Source organism: Bombus fervidus, chromosome 12, assembly GCF_041682495.2.
Source record: "Bombus fervidus isolate BK054 chromosome 12, iyBomFerv1, whole genome shotgun sequence".
NCBI classification, from domain to species: domain Eukaryota; kingdom Metazoa; phylum Arthropoda; class Insecta; order Hymenoptera; family Apidae; genus Bombus; species Bombus fervidus.
Genome location: NC_091528.1, coordinates 672,846 through 688,615, shown reverse-complemented (window position 1 = coordinate 688,615; position 15,770 = coordinate 672,846). Strand labels below are relative to the sequence as shown.

At 35.7% G+C, this 15,770-nt stretch overlaps 1 protein-coding gene across 2 annotated transcripts in view; it reads left to right on the top strand.

The window, feature by feature from the left end:
* The window catches only part of LOC139992931 (membralin), a 65,663-nt gene that overhangs the window by 14,654 nt on the left and 35,239 nt on the right, over nt 1–15,770 (top strand). The window contains exons 9-10 of one of the 2 annotated variants that reach the window (XM_072014248.1): nt 2,872–2,952; nt 13,190–13,322. In XM_072014248.1, the coding sequence (XP_071870349.1) occupies nt 2,872–2,952; nt 13,190–13,322 (214 nt within the window). Of the gene's footprint in view, nt 1–2,868; nt 2,953–13,189; nt 13,323–15,770 lie in introns of both variants that reach the window. The other variant, XM_072014247.1, reaches the window with a different exon arrangement.

Sequence of the window (15,770 nt, the reverse complement as noted above, 5' to 3'; positions counted from 1 at the left end):
ACAAGATAAAATTAAAAAAAGAATATAAAATTAAATATAACGTAGATGATATTTGAGGGTAAGAAAGATTTAGATATTCAAAAGATATCTCGGTATTATCCTAGAAAAATTCTAATTTTGGTAATGTCTGTACGAAGATTAATTTCTCAGAGCTTATTCATACAATACTGATTTTTTTATCAAAAATATCGTCTTCGCCTTTTTGTAGTACAGTTCAAGAACGACTGTGCTGATTAGAAGACACGAGTAGGAAGCTTCGGGTTCAACGACCTGATAGTATTTTTCGAAACAGCCATATAGTCGCTGATTAATTTTATTGTTAGCGAATGAGTCAATATCCAATCAGAAAATTACAATGGTCTCACTACCGATACCGGCATTCATAGACAATTTTCTCTCTATTTCATTCCCGTTCCTTGACTTTCCAAGTGTCTGCGATTAGACAGTAGGTTGATAACGAACGATAATGAACCATCTTTCTCGATATCTACTTATCTAATCGAAAGACTTAGAAATTACATTTTGAAAAAAAGGAAAAGGGGCGAAGGGCAAACTTTGTAAGTTTGAAACGTGATGTAGAAGAGGAGCTATTTTCCCAGGTTAATCGTTTGAAATACAAATTTGCATAGAAAAACATTGTAGGGAGGAAGTTCTACCTCTTCCACTAGTTTCCACCAGTGAGTTTGGGATATTTTAGGCAGCTTCAGGACTATTTAAGTTCTTGTTTTCCGTCTTTCGTTCATGTTTATCTCTACTATTCTGTTTTCGTTATATCCTATCTTTTCTTCCTCTTTACGTTCCTCGTTCCTTTGTTCCCCCTTTTCTGCATTCTTTCAGACCCTTTCTCACCTCAGCTTTCTTATCGTTGCGCCTTGCCTAAAATATGTAGAGAAAATACTTGAAGTTTACGTAGTCGGTTTTTGTCTGGTGAATATTCAGTTTGCAAACGTAGCGACTAAATTTTAAATATTCTATTAAAATCGCAGCGCTTGTCTAAGAGATGATTGTCTCGAAGCTAAACCAGATAAGAAATCCTTATATACATATACATATATATTTTTTCTTGTTATTTTTCGCTTAATTCGTATTGTTTACTATTGTTGCCAAGCTTAAATTATTTTAAGAGCTCGGCATATTTCTAACATGATAAATTCGTGGGAACGAAGAAAAGAAAAATTGTTTGGTGGCTTGCTGATCTCGCGTACCTTATAACCATGAATTTAGTTCCTTAGAGATAAAAATATCGAAATTTTACTTACGCGAAGTTTGTTAAACCAATTTTGAAAAGATAAAATGCAGTGGACACATTGATTTGCGTTAAAACATAATTTCGTAATACAGTTGCCAACAAGCAGAGTTTAGATTAATATAGAGCAAGATGGAGAACTCGAGAGTTTTAATAAGCAGTGGGAGTGGTTTTAGTGGGTGATATCTTGAAATCTAAAATTCATTAAATCGGAACACACCAAGCTTGTGGCGGAAATTTGTAAGCGGTAATATTCTGGCTATTATAAAGAAGCCGCGACATGCGTCGTCGTTTGGGAATAGCTCAACTTCTTAATTACGTTGCCACGCTTTAACTAAGTTACAGAAGAGAGTACCCTTATGAAAGTTATTTCTGAATAATTAAGCGTTCAGCGTGCAGCTTCACTAGTGGCGAGTTAAAGATTTCTGCTTTTTTTGTAAATACTAAATTTCAACATATAATCATGAAAAAATATTTAATATTTTAATTATATTTTCTATGCGAACTTTTTGTATGCTTCATTCCTATGTAAGTAAAGAAGTTAATTTACAACAGAGCGAATCGCAGGGTATTCTATGATTCGAAACAGGTCGGAACAACGGAATAACATTTTGTTATACGGAGCTCCATTTTCCAGAAAAAATAACTTTGAAATCCAATCGAGTACACGTGCATCTGACTGATACCTCGCGTAATTGCTTTCGCTACAGATCGTTACTAGATCTGTTTTCGCGTTTGATACAACGTAGCTAACAGAGATTGTTTGCTATTAGGAGAGTGTATTGTTACTATACAAGAATAATTGGAATAGTAGTTTGTGGCTAAAGTATTTAGCAGAGTTACGTAAAGTATTATATCAATGAAGGTACAAGTGTATTCTACTGAATTTTGGTTTTTTTTTTGGAAAGCGAAGCTTTGCAGTCGATAGATCAGTCTGATAATGTAAATTTATAAATGTATAAAATCTACGCTAACGGACAACAAAACAACAAAACGATAACACTAAGCGCGAGTTGCAAATTTAAAATTTTGATTTGCAATTTAATAATCGTGTATAAGATGGCGATATGGAGCCATTGCAGGAGAAGATAAAAACGAAAAACTGAATGGAATAAATTAATAAAAGGTTGTGTATGGATTGAGTGTAGCAAGAAAAGCGAAACCTTGTCTCTCGTCTCAGGACGCCGATCGAAAGTTTGCGAGAACTTAAATCGAGATCCAGGAAGTTTTGAAATTAATTCTTATTGAGCTTTGAACCGACTCGTCGAACGCGACACGATTTCTTCACGGCCCTCAACTTATGTAATAACCTTTCGCTCAGGAACTTTTCGTCACGGAGTATCTAATAAATATTAAATTCGAACCGTTCGTCGTCGAGCATAACGATCTCAATACAATATTGTGTCGCCATGCATTTACTTCATGGAATATAAAGTATATTTTTTATGAATTCTTTAAACGCTTTCATCGTCCTTTTTTCTTTTTCTTTCTGGCTTTCCTTTCCTTTTCTGTTTTATTTCATTTCCTTCGGCTTAGAAAATATCAATGAGTCAAATAGCCGTTTGCACGCACGGCTTTGTCTATTTTTCACGTGAAATATACTTCTTTTCCCTTTGTTTCAGTGGATCTGCTTCAAATGTTGGAGTTCAACTTAACGGTAACGTTTCCTGCTGCATCTCTGCTCACGGTGCTTCTGGCTCTTGTTGGTGAGTTATATTTTCTTCTTTTGATTTTGTAGTCATTCCTTGAACTCACACCGAACTCATTTCTTGAACTTATACGTTATTTCGTTGATGGAAAATTATTGGCATTCAATTTGAATTTCAATATAATCCAAGATAAAGTAGATGATCAATTTTTTTTATCATTAATAAGGTAGTCTAGTAGTATTAGATAAAATATTTGGAAGCACATTTGGGAAGTTGCAATGCTTTCAGTAAATGATACGAGCGCGTACAAATAGAAAATTAGACATATACTTATTTTTTATCACTCTATATAATGAACTTTATTTCCGAATTCTGTATTACTGATACTTGAAAGATTCTCTGGTTGACTTTCTGCTGACTAGAGAAATATTTTTGAAAGGCAATTGAAATGTAATCCGTTGAATCGGCGACGCGTTAAGCTCTGCTCTAGCAGTTGAAAGTTAGGAACGCGCGTGCCAGTATGGCGAAGGCGCAAAATATTAAAGGCTTTTTACTAAATCAGTCTCTCTCGGTTTCGTTCCCTCGCTGATACGACGTTAGCTCTGTTACAAAGCTGATTGGTCGGGACGGTTAACCCAGGATTCTGCATAAATTTCTGATGAAGGCGCAACAGTTGGGTAACCCGCTCGAAGCCCATTTAGTAACGGTGGCGGCGGCGTCGGTGGTTTCCCTACCACTGCGACTCCCATTTCCATTTCAACCTGAATCTCCTCTTCACGCTTCGCATGTCCGTCAGCGCCATCCAATTGACCCGTATAAAGTGCGATATCGCTAATCCTCCCGTAAGGTTATTCAATGGTTTTCAAAATGCTGATCAAATTTAATATACAGAGGCTTTTAGCCTGCCGTCTTCCCTTCTGCTGCAATGAAATCCTTGTTCCGATTGAAAATATGTAAAAAAAAAAAAAAAAAAATCGTCTTGAAAGGTTACGCTTTTAGCGGCGGAATTGTAGTCAGCTTCTTTATTCGATGCTGGTACACCAATCGCTTTCTTTCGGAAAAGATCTAGTCGATAAAGCGAAATGAATTTTCGCGAGAAGCGGTCAAGGTCCATTTCGTAACTCACTTATGGTATATCACAAGGCCACCAGTTGCACGGCTGGTATCTGAGCAAAATGGCAACAGAAGTGGTAAATTTCCGGATTCGTACTGCAAGAATCGGTTGCACTACGGTTGTGTGTATATAAGGGGTTTACCAGTAGATGTTGAAGAAGGAAAGGAAGCCTTAGGGAAGTTGTTATCTGGAGTAATGGGTTCCGGTTCCTGTGTCGCTTCCTGCCCTCCATCCGTCATCTTGCAACTCTCTCTGGCGGATACTTGTAGGATTTCTCAGCTTTCTATAGCTACATGTATCCAGTTCACAGTTCTCTGTCCTTCTATCTACAGAATACATACCTATTACTTTTCTTTCTCTCTTTTTCAGCGGAAAAAGACTATTCTATGTAGTTTGTGTTTCTACGGTAATGAACATCAAAAGAAAATTCAACTGTATATATATAAGGTAGAAAATTTAGTATCATTGACTCGAACATTCGAAATTATCTTCTTTCACGCTTGTTACATCGTGCGTCACTCGACGATGAGCATTTCTCTCGAGATATGAAGAGAAAAATAAAAAGAAAAAATAAGCGTTCGAAAGATAATCATATCTTCAGTAGAATTTCGATTTAGATATTAGGCTGTGTTGGTAAAGCAATGATAAGGTAGCTTTAAAAATACTCCGTATAATCGTATTCTTCCTTTTTCCGCTTCTCTGCTTGCATTATATAATTCTCTCGATATTAAATGTTATTGACTTTTTTTCACTTATAGGAGCAATTCCAAGAAATTGATTATCATACAAGTATAGGTCTCTATCTTTTTCTATTATGTACTATCTTTTTTTCATGTTAATCTTCTGTGATTGTCCAACTCAGACGTTGAATATTTAATGCCGCCGGAAATAGTCAGCAAATAATTTCTCACAAGGAAAAGTCATTATAACAGCCAATCCTTCTTTTGTCTTCTTCTTCTTCTGAAATTCATTTAAAATACACACCCATTTAACGTTGTTTGAACGCAAGATAAAGCTAAGGGATCTTTTATATTTCCTTTAAAATCATTAATTGTCCTTTTTACCACAATTACCAATATTTAAAACTGGATTATTTTCTGAGACGGAAGTTATTAACAATCTTTTACTCCAAATCAATTTTTTGAAAAATGCATTTGTTTCATTTATGTTACTATTTTTAGTAAATCGACGCGACGACTTGATTTTATCTCTAATCAAATCACTGTTGACCTTTATATACGTACGCTTATACGAGTCGAGTTTGCGTAGCTTTTGTGTCGATCTCTCTAAAATTTTCGTAGTTCCATTCGTCGTTCACGGTTGTTGCGTTCATGATTTTGTCGCGACCGGTGCGTATCATCATCGGTGTGAATTCGCGTGAAATCGAGCACGCGTCGCGCGGCATTTGGCGTCAGAAATGACTACGAAGACGATTTTGCATAATGGAACGTCAAAGAACGGAGTTACCGACGCCCCTGCGTATCAGTGACGCATGATCGACCACCTAACATGCTGTAAACACGTTTTCAGCCACGGTCAGAACATGTTGCACTCGCTGCTGTTTCGTTTATCTGCTTACGACCCCGTCGAAACTGCTTTCCCTCTAACCGTATCGTGGTACAAGTATGTCAGGGGACGTTTTCGAATCGCTAACACGTGTTTCGCCAAAGATATATATCACTGTCGTTTTCAGGGGATTGGTTATCTAACTGATCCATTATCTGTCGTTATATCGCACTTGGTCAACCTTTCTGTCAATACGTCTCTTATTCACAGAAAAATAATCGTACTGTTAGGATTCTAAACTCGAATAGAAAGATTCTATTAGGACGTTTAATGTTGTAGCCGACATGTGAATCTCCTTATATTTTACGCGTGGCGTGTAACGTGTTTAACTCATATTAAGAAGTTTCTACAAAAATTAGGTTAGATCATAATGTTTAGAAATAAACGTAAATCTTTGCTATTATGCCTTTTCACCGAATGTCGGATCAACAAAATGATGTTATCTTAACTGGATGTAATATGGCCAATATCTCAGCACAAACATCATTTAACATCCGTTCGTTCAATTTCTGCGCAGAATTTGATAAGGAACACGATCTTGTTCTTGTATTGCAACACTTTTGATTTACCGTGGGAATAATGTAGATTATATTAAAAGCAAATGCGGTCAAAGGAGATAGAAACAGAGAAATCGAGCATGGTGTATATTTGCTTTACCTGGAATATATGTAGGCGTATTGTGCATATGTTTCGAGCTTCGTGAACATGAGCAGATCAATGACGCTTTGTATGTTGATTCAACTATCTAACCCTAACAACTTGCTCTGTAACTATTGCTCAACTCCAGATTCCATGGCGCATTTCCACCGGATGTGGAGAGATGAGATGCCGTATGGTTACATATATAGATACTAAATCTGCTTTCAGAAGCAGCAACCGTACTGCTAAATTATCAATCATAAATACAATAGATTTTCGACAACGTTAATCCACAATCGTCGCTGCAAAACATTTGGTATATTTACCCATTTAAGAAATTATTTCTGTAACATTTTTCAGAAAAATTGTACAGTCGTCAGATTTCGATAAAAGAGTATCGTTATTTATTATTCGAAACATTCATATATGCAGGATAAAGAGAGAAACTATTGTATTAATATTGTAAAGGATGTAATATATTTTCAAATATCACTAGAGTAATAAAGAAGTAAATTGATATGAGTTAATTCAATTTCGATCATTTTTATGGCATATTGGAGAAAAATGCGTTTTGGCCCCATTTCACTTTGATTAGGGACAAGTGCGTCCAATCCCAGATACCATCAAGCTCAAGTACGCTCAGTATGTTCGGTCAGCAGGAAATATTATGTCCATCAGGTTCTAGGTGTTCAATCCTGTTCTGGTAGTTCGCACGAAATTAGTGTCGGCTAGGCTTTGTTCGACGCCGATGACACGTAAGCGACGGTCGTGGAGAGCTGACCACTGATCAACCACATTATTAGCAGTTGTTCCTGCAGAAACGACGTAACTGCGCGCTGTTTCGTTTTCAATCTCATCGAACACGAATTGACTAAGGTTTACTCAACTTACTACGCAATGTTGTAACATTTCTGAACAAGAAATGCGGATTGGTCTTTTCAGAAGAGTAGAATTAATTTTCGAAAAGTTCGGGTGCCGTAACAAATTTATTATTTAATTAATTTCTCACGGTATGTCAGTCATTTTTACAAATATTATAACTATTATTTAGGAACGAATATTATATATTTATTGTCTGTCATATTGTTGATGGTTTAAAGTTAAAAAAAAAAAAAAAACAATTCCGAATGAAAATCGCAAAATGTAATGATAAACTTCGGAATTTTGAAGTTTGTTGACACCGATGTTCATGCATGATCGACCGGTATCACCGTTTCATACGCATAGGTGCAAGACCGTGTAAAACGTATGCTTCGTGCACAAATACGTATGTATGTATCACATATGTCACCAACTGTACATCTATCTATCTTGTCAATCACGATCGTGAATTAATTTTGATTCAGAGAATCGTTTGTGAAATCGAACGTGGTAGAAATGATAATTATGCCACGGTTACAATACGCTAAACATGTAATTCATTCGTTCGGAAGAGATTCCTTTTTCGGTTTGTTATGCTTTTCCCATTTTGTAAATGTGAACTTGCCTCATCCTTTGTCTACAAAGTATACCTTCTATAGAATGTTTCAGTGACCGGTATTACTTCCATTTATACAGGATTAAGTTACATTGTCATTGTTTTAATTAGCTATATTACTATTCTTGGAAGAAGAATATGCTGTGCAAGAACGTAAAACGGAACAGTGGAGCTTGTTTGAAGATTTACAATTGGAACTTTTTTACAATTGATATATTTGTTTAATTAATATGTTTGAAAGAGCGCGTATTAAGTGTAACGTCGAACGCGATACATCTTACGCTATTGGCTTTCAATCAGCTTAATAATAGGAATCCGCGATTAATAAAAAATTACTTATTATTTGCATTATTACGTTTTATATTACACAACGAAAAGTGATATTGGATATTATACACTTTTATGCACGATATCGATAATTAATTCAGTATTTCGAAAATATCTAAAAATTCCGTTTAGCAATGCTTGTACCTTGTAATTGCCATAATTTTGCTTATCTTCTTTTCCTGATACGTAAGTCATTGCCATTAACGCGAACGCGGTTCACCGACCCACCTATGTGTTAAGACTCTCTTTGCTCAGAAGTCAATGAACCATATGTGGGTTAAGGTAGTTTTCATTCAACGATTTATGACTCATAACTTTTTGCTTACAGATAATTGACTTACTGCGTCGTACGCTTGCTGCGCATGCAGAGTAATCAACTTAATTAAATAGATTTTCGCGCTTACTTTCCTAACTATTCCTTTAACAACAGAAATTTCCTACATAAATAGACAATCATACTTTGAAATTGTTTTAATGGGAAAGAAGAAAACCAACATATCGTTTCAGTTTATAATAACATTGATCCAGGCATTTCACTTGCTATTACCAGAAATTGCTATTACCTATTGCGAATACAAGACTTTATTTTCCATTTTCTATCCGTGAGAAGCTATTTTACTTGAAACTATATAGTTGACACGAGTTGCATACGTGCATCCTCTATCGGCCAATATGCGTACGCGTACTGACACTCATACTGTCCCAAATGCATCGAGTTTATGATCATATTTATTGACAATTGGATAGGAGCTGGAAAAACAGCATTATATGTGATATTTCATCTAATTTCCCTTTATTTTATTTTCCTTTATTCGGCATTTAATTGAACGTATCGATGAAATTTTATGTCTCTGTTAGATAATTTTCTAGAAATTAGAAAATAAAAATGGGGAGAACAAAGGGAGCGGAAGATTTTAGCGTGCAATCAAAGCGAAACGTATTTGTATAGGTTGCGTAAATGTTGAATCCTCCGTTAATAATATCCAGTGATCCTCATTCGTCGTTGTCATTTTTGTCGAAACACGGAGAAATGTTTCTCAAGTAACGAGACGGATCCCCTTGATCGGTTTTTTCGTGGTGGAAAATGCTGGCGACATAAATTGGACCGTTCCCCGTGCAATTTCAGCGTCGCGCGAGATTATCGAGCGTTCGTCGTAGTTGTTCGAGGAATTTTAACGTCTTTATAAAAGCGAAGAGCAAGAGGGAAATGTCGAAGCCGTAGTTCTGCCGCACACTTGTCCAAGAGCCTGTGCCAACGGGCTTACCGAGCTGAGGTAATGTCCAGCTAGTATGCATTTAAACGAGTACATTATCCGTGCATTATCCGGCGTTAAGATCATTTCGGCCTAGACACTCTATGTAACTGATTCATGCGTCTCCAAGTTGTTATCCAAATAATGATATTTGCGACATTGATCGTCCATTGCACATCATCATCCGCTCTCTTGAAAATCTCCCAAAAAATTTCTTTTTTTTGTTGACTTATACGTAAAAATTGTATCAGTGAAGGTACTAATTTTTACATATACCCTTTGCAAAAAATTCTATTTTTTTCAAACGTATTATAATTTTTATGAGTTTAGTAAGATATATGTAAAAATTATACCATTGTTGCGTATAATACGCGTTATTATCAGCCTGGCATGGCTTTTTTCGATTTCCATCTTCGCCTACGTACATTGGAATATGTTCCATATTGGCATTTTCAACAGCAATTAGCACATTTGTCAGACTGTGACATTTAATATCCAATTATGTTCATTGTTCATCGGGGCTGTCGATAGATATTCGATGATTGAACACGTATAATTATATTGCTTACTTGAATGTCATTAATATGTTTCGCGTGCAGATATTGTTTAACGCATCTTACGCTTACGGGTTAATGAACCATGTTCGATATTCCAATCGAATTTTCACTTTGAAATTCCAATTCCCACAATTTGAATAATGGACAGTTCTATTGCGATTTTAAATTCTTCTTTCCATTTGTTCAATTTCATAATATTTAAAAAGATTCTACATGAATGTTTCAAGAATCGGAATTGATGTCACAACTATTTTCCATCCTTGAAGACTACGTCTTACAAGAAAATTAAATATTAGGTTGTTCCAAAAGTTTCTTTCGTTTTATAAGAAAATAATAGATGCACAACTTCTTTTTCTCTATATTATTTTATTCTATTATGTATGATTTTTGTTCCAATAGAACAAAATGGCACCATAAAAATAAACCTAATAAAAAATCATGTTGTTAAAAAATTTGCACTTGATCTTAGTTCGTAATAGTATTTTCATTCATCACTGTACAAAATCATTTTGTCGACGAATAATTTTCCGCTTCTATGTTATTTCTATGACAAACGTCACACGTTGCGTGTTCGTCGATTTGTCGTGTAAACTGTTGGTAGGATACTCGTTAGCATTCTCTCCGTGTTGTTTTCTTCTTGTTTTGTCGCGCAGTGTCCGATCAAGAAACTAATTATCCGAGGTCGCCCTCGTACTCCATGAACCATTCATCCTTTTCGTTGTGAAGTGCCTTCATCCCGGTTGCCAGCGTGCTCCGCTACCTTTTGTCCAATATATACCAGGCGTTTTCTCTCCTTCGCCTAATATCGGTTTAACGTGTATTTTGAAAACCGATGTCAAGCCCCCTAAGATCGAGTGCCTAGTTTCTTCGGGTACGTCAGCCCAAACAGACCAGAGATAATTACGCGATCGTACTGCTTTTCTTTAGATATCCCTCCTCTCTATTTGTTTCAGCGTATTATTCTGTTCAACTGCTTAAGATAGATATTTATTATCTAAGATCGATTCTTCAAGCTGAATCTCCTAAATTTCTGATTCCGTTGAAAAATATATCATAAACGATGTGCCGCCAAAAGTAAAGATTTCTAATAATGGAAACAAAGTACACACGCTCTTAGCATTTCAAAAATTAATTGGACTTTGCCAATCGGTTTAATATTCACATCAAATCTCTAATTTGTTATTATTATGGTTTTCGTTCACCGTGTGTTGTTATTACCTGAAATACACAATACATTATAATGAATACATCCACGTGATTTATCCGTTGAACGATGACGTTAATATACGGTTTATGTATATTACTCGTAGTTGGCGACAATTTTGTAAGAAACGGGAATATAATGGATGTTCACGATTTTGGTGATGTTGAAAATATGAAACGACAGTGATTAATCGATTCTAATAAAAATGTAATATAGCAGAAAAATATTGCAATTCGAATGTAATCTAAAACATAGATTACTATTGAGTTGTCCTTAAAATTTTGGTAAGGTAACTAATTGACCGCGTTCGTGTTCGCACTCGTACGTCGCGAATTAATCGAGGAAATATCGTGTCGATTTTTCAACGGAAAACTTTCAACGTTGTCATTAATCACCGTTGGAACGTTATATTTCAGGTTGGTCGTTTTGCACTTTCGTGACCTGGCCACGACACACCCTAGGATACTTTTATTATTTCCGCTCAGTCCCCGGGGGGGTTTCATATCGTTACAATTCATTAGGAAACACGCTAGCTGTACAACATTGTTCTATACTTTCCTCGAAACACATTAACTTTATTCTATACCTATACTATATGATTCAGTGATCCAGTCAAAAATACGATACGTTAATACGTAGATTATTTGCATTGTAAAAACTGTACCTCGATACTTTTTAATTATAACTACAACGATATTTATAAGCACGCCCGATATTTTTGTAGCTGCGAACCGAGAGAAAATTTATATTAAATTTCTAGAAAGTTTTCAACGAAGGTTTCAGCGTTCCTTTGCGTTTTTATAGCTGTTCGAGTTAAAATTACATTGAAAAATTCAAAGACTCGCAATTAAAATTTTAGTCTTAAATTTCAGACTCTTTTTGTGTATCTAGTTTGCAAGATGTAAATTCAAAGAATTTTTCCGCAACAGTTTGCACGAAATATCATAGAAAATTGCACGTTATCTTTTAGTTCTCTTGTATTTCGTGAAACAATGCTTACGGACGATTCGATAGTAGATTCTTTGATTATCGCGCGGAAAACGCGCGGAAACGTTTCGCGTATCTTACGACGAATTGTTGCAAATCTATTGGTTGCTATCTTATGTACCTTTGCGTTATGGCCTTAGTTATGGCGTTGATAGCTATTCAAATCGAATTTCTATTTTCTTAACCAAGTCCGATTTCTGATTATTAGACTACTATTAAACGTTGTTAGTTAAAAAAAAAAAAAAAAAAAAAAAAAAAAAAAAAAAAAAAAAAATTAAGACCTCGTCAAATTGTTTTCAGTATGAGACCCCTGATTTTCGTTTACGGGTAGTTTGACGAAGACAATCGTTTCGAACAGAATAACTTAATCGATGTTTCAGCCGATAAGTGAGATTTAACGTTCGACGCCTGGGAAACAATAAAAACGGCTGGCGGAACGGTAGTGAATGTATTGTTTTAACGGTATAATGGTCCATGGGGGTCGGTATTAAATTTACATGGGCAGAGGTTTTGTACAGCGTGCCGCGAACTTTTAATTGTGCGGAAACTATTCGATTAATAGGACGGGCCTGTGGGTTCGATAGCGAACGAATGCCGGTATCGATTGCCATGAAGTTGATTCGCTATTTCTACAAAACTCCCTGGAACGTTTTCTCTTCTTCTCTTTCGCCTTTTCGTTGCTCTGTTCCGCAAATTAATAATCCTAGATGTTTATGCGGCCCTCAATAGCCGAAGCAACACGGCTTCGAAAAACATCGTACAACCCGGTCTTAGTAAATCTCATGGACAAAGAAAATTTCCTGTCCACCTCGTTTTCCCGAATCTCCTCTTTCGTTCGAATTAAATTTTCAAACGCAGCTGCTTCAATTAACGACTACGCTCCAAAGGGAAAAAGGAAGAACACGTTTGTCGGAAGGATTTACTTGAAAATGTTCGCAGATATAATTGTCGTTACATTATTCGAGGAACGAACGGCGTTCGTTATGTATCGGAAGTACGATTTAACTTCGATAATTGGTTAAAATTAGTTTTAAACGAAAATCGTATCTTGGTTTTGTTGGAATGGTCGTTGGACTACCTCTCTTCTTTTCACAAATGTAATTGATTAATTATTCTATGACTATTCTATGCTATGAGTAATCCATTCAAAAATAAATTGTTCTGTTTCAGGAATGGAAGCGATCATGTCAGAATTCTTTAACGATACCACGACTGCGTTTTACATCATATTGATCGTTTGGATCGCTGATCAGTACGATGCTATTTGCTGTCACACACCGGTTACAAAGAGACACTGGTTACGGTGAGTTTTGATTTGCTTATAGCTATAGAATCACGTGCGCTAAAATTCCTATTTTGCTTAGTAATAGACACAGTTGTTTGCAACTCTTAACTTTAACTTTTCTTCTAACAGGAATATTGCTTAAAATAATATGTATAAAATAGTAAGAATTTAATCTTTAGTTATATCTTTTAAGTATAGAAAGATACATGCAGTAGAATTGCCAATAATCCGGTGCGCTAGGGACTTGATTAATGCAAGATTATTGAATTATATCTGTGTAATTTGGTAAAAATTGGGAAATCAATATTAAAAACAGTCATGATTAATAGAATAAATTCTTACGGTAATTTTTATCCTATTTTTATGAAAATAATATCAATAGATTGGTGAGGTAGTTCTAATAAAAATACGACTGAACTCATAAATCAGACTATTCGGATAAATTGTTAATAGCGTTGTTTTGCGACCAACAACCTACAATTTTATTTTTGCTAGGATTATCAAGAAAACAGGAAATTCCTGTTCAAATATTATTCGTCTTACTCGTCATGGAGAGCACGGTTATAACGAGTTCATTCGTAGAAGTCTCAGAGGTCGTTATACATCCCGTCCTTTTTAGATTGGGACAGAGATGATCGAAGGAGCATTTAATTAAAAAGGATTAAGCTGTATTAAGTAGCGAGTCAGTCGTAGTTCTGGGCATATCGGCAGACCTCGCCTTTTCTCTTTATCCTGGCCCGTGCACCTCCGGCTAAAACTGAAACGATCAAAGTATCTACTCTGTCTCAGAGTAGCCTTTGTTGGATGACGATAAAACGCCTTGCCTGCCTTGTCACAGTAACTTTACGAGAGGACCAACAGGAGTTTAATATACAACGCGTTTGCGAATTAAAAAAGAACGAGCCGTCGATGCTTTTGTATGCTCGAAGCTACGTAGCGAGGAAAGTTGAACAAAGCCTTGCCAGGACATATGGATACTTTATTAAATTACGTTTCAACTGAATTCTTCCTTCGACTTATTAAAAATTATTTTTTTATTTTTCTGATGCTCTAATCTCAAAATTATCAATTAATCGATGAGTATTTGTTTCAATTCAATCTGCTGTATCGATTAATGACGGCAATAATTATAGTAATTACTACTCCTTAGTATATATGTTGAAGGAATCAATTAAAACCTTTCTACATATAAACAAATCAAAAGTTCACATAGTCACAGAGGATTTAAATGTCTTTCTGACATTCTGAGAAATACCGATTTATATTTCTTAATGAAACAATTAGGCCGGTATTCGCATATGTTACCAGATTTCTGTATAATTGAGGACGAATGCGTATATCTTCGATAATTATTGCTGTTTATTGATTAGCACGGAATGCGTAGATCTCGAGCGTGGTATGTGCAGAGAAATCTTGATTAAACAGTGCGGTCTATGGCAGCCTACGAAGTGTATCCGTATGTTCATGCAGGTCGTAGGTCGTTTGCTCGTTCCTGCTACGTGGTCCTCGTGGTTATTAAACTCGATTTGTCTTTCACATTGCTTTGATTGTCACTCCATTGCCATAAATACTTTCGATCAACCTAAATTTGGCAAATTGTCGCGTTCGACCATTCGCCGTTTCGTCGGTGATTGTGTACGGATGTCAAAGCCGGATCAGGATGAAATCCCTCGCGTAAGAGGAATCGAGTTTTACGCTCGATGTGCCTTACCAGCGGCCAAGAGAGAAAGAGAGAGAGAGAGAGAGAGAGAGAGAGAGAGAGAGAGAGAGAAGCACGATGTAATTTCCTTAGACTGACAAAGGTGTAGGACGAAACATTAGGGACATTAAACGGCGATTAAACAAAATTGTCGCCGGTCGCTTGGGATGTTTGAACAGATTGGTGACGCGCAAGTAAACGGTCAACGAAATTGCTCGCGGATAGGAGATGACATGTTTAAAGCGAAACATTTTAAATGATCGTGGAAGTTTGACAAATCAAGTTGGTTGGAACAAGGAAGTTCGGATCAAACAGGGAGCAATTGTGAATGATAAATTCCAGAATAAAATTCTCTAAAATTTTGAAATTAGGAAATATATCGAGGGAAATGTTAAATGAGTAATTAATAAATTTGTTGAAGAACAGTTTTTTCACAGACCAAAGAAACTTAGTTCTGAAAGGATTAAATTTTATTTATAATACATTTATGTAGTGCACTGATTATTCGGTTGGTAGTTGAAATTAGTATTTGCATTTTTATACAAGTAAATTGTGTTTAATGAATAAGGCAGCCAGTTCCAAAGGGGCAAAAATTAAACAGACATTCGATTAATCCATGCCTATCATCCTTCGAAAAGAATCGTTGCAAGGTTTTATTATATTTTGACATTTGTGTACCATTGTACAATTTACTTAATGCGTTGGATTTAGATTTGGAATAAAGAAAAAATTATATGTACATTGTTTCAAAAATATCAGAAAAAATA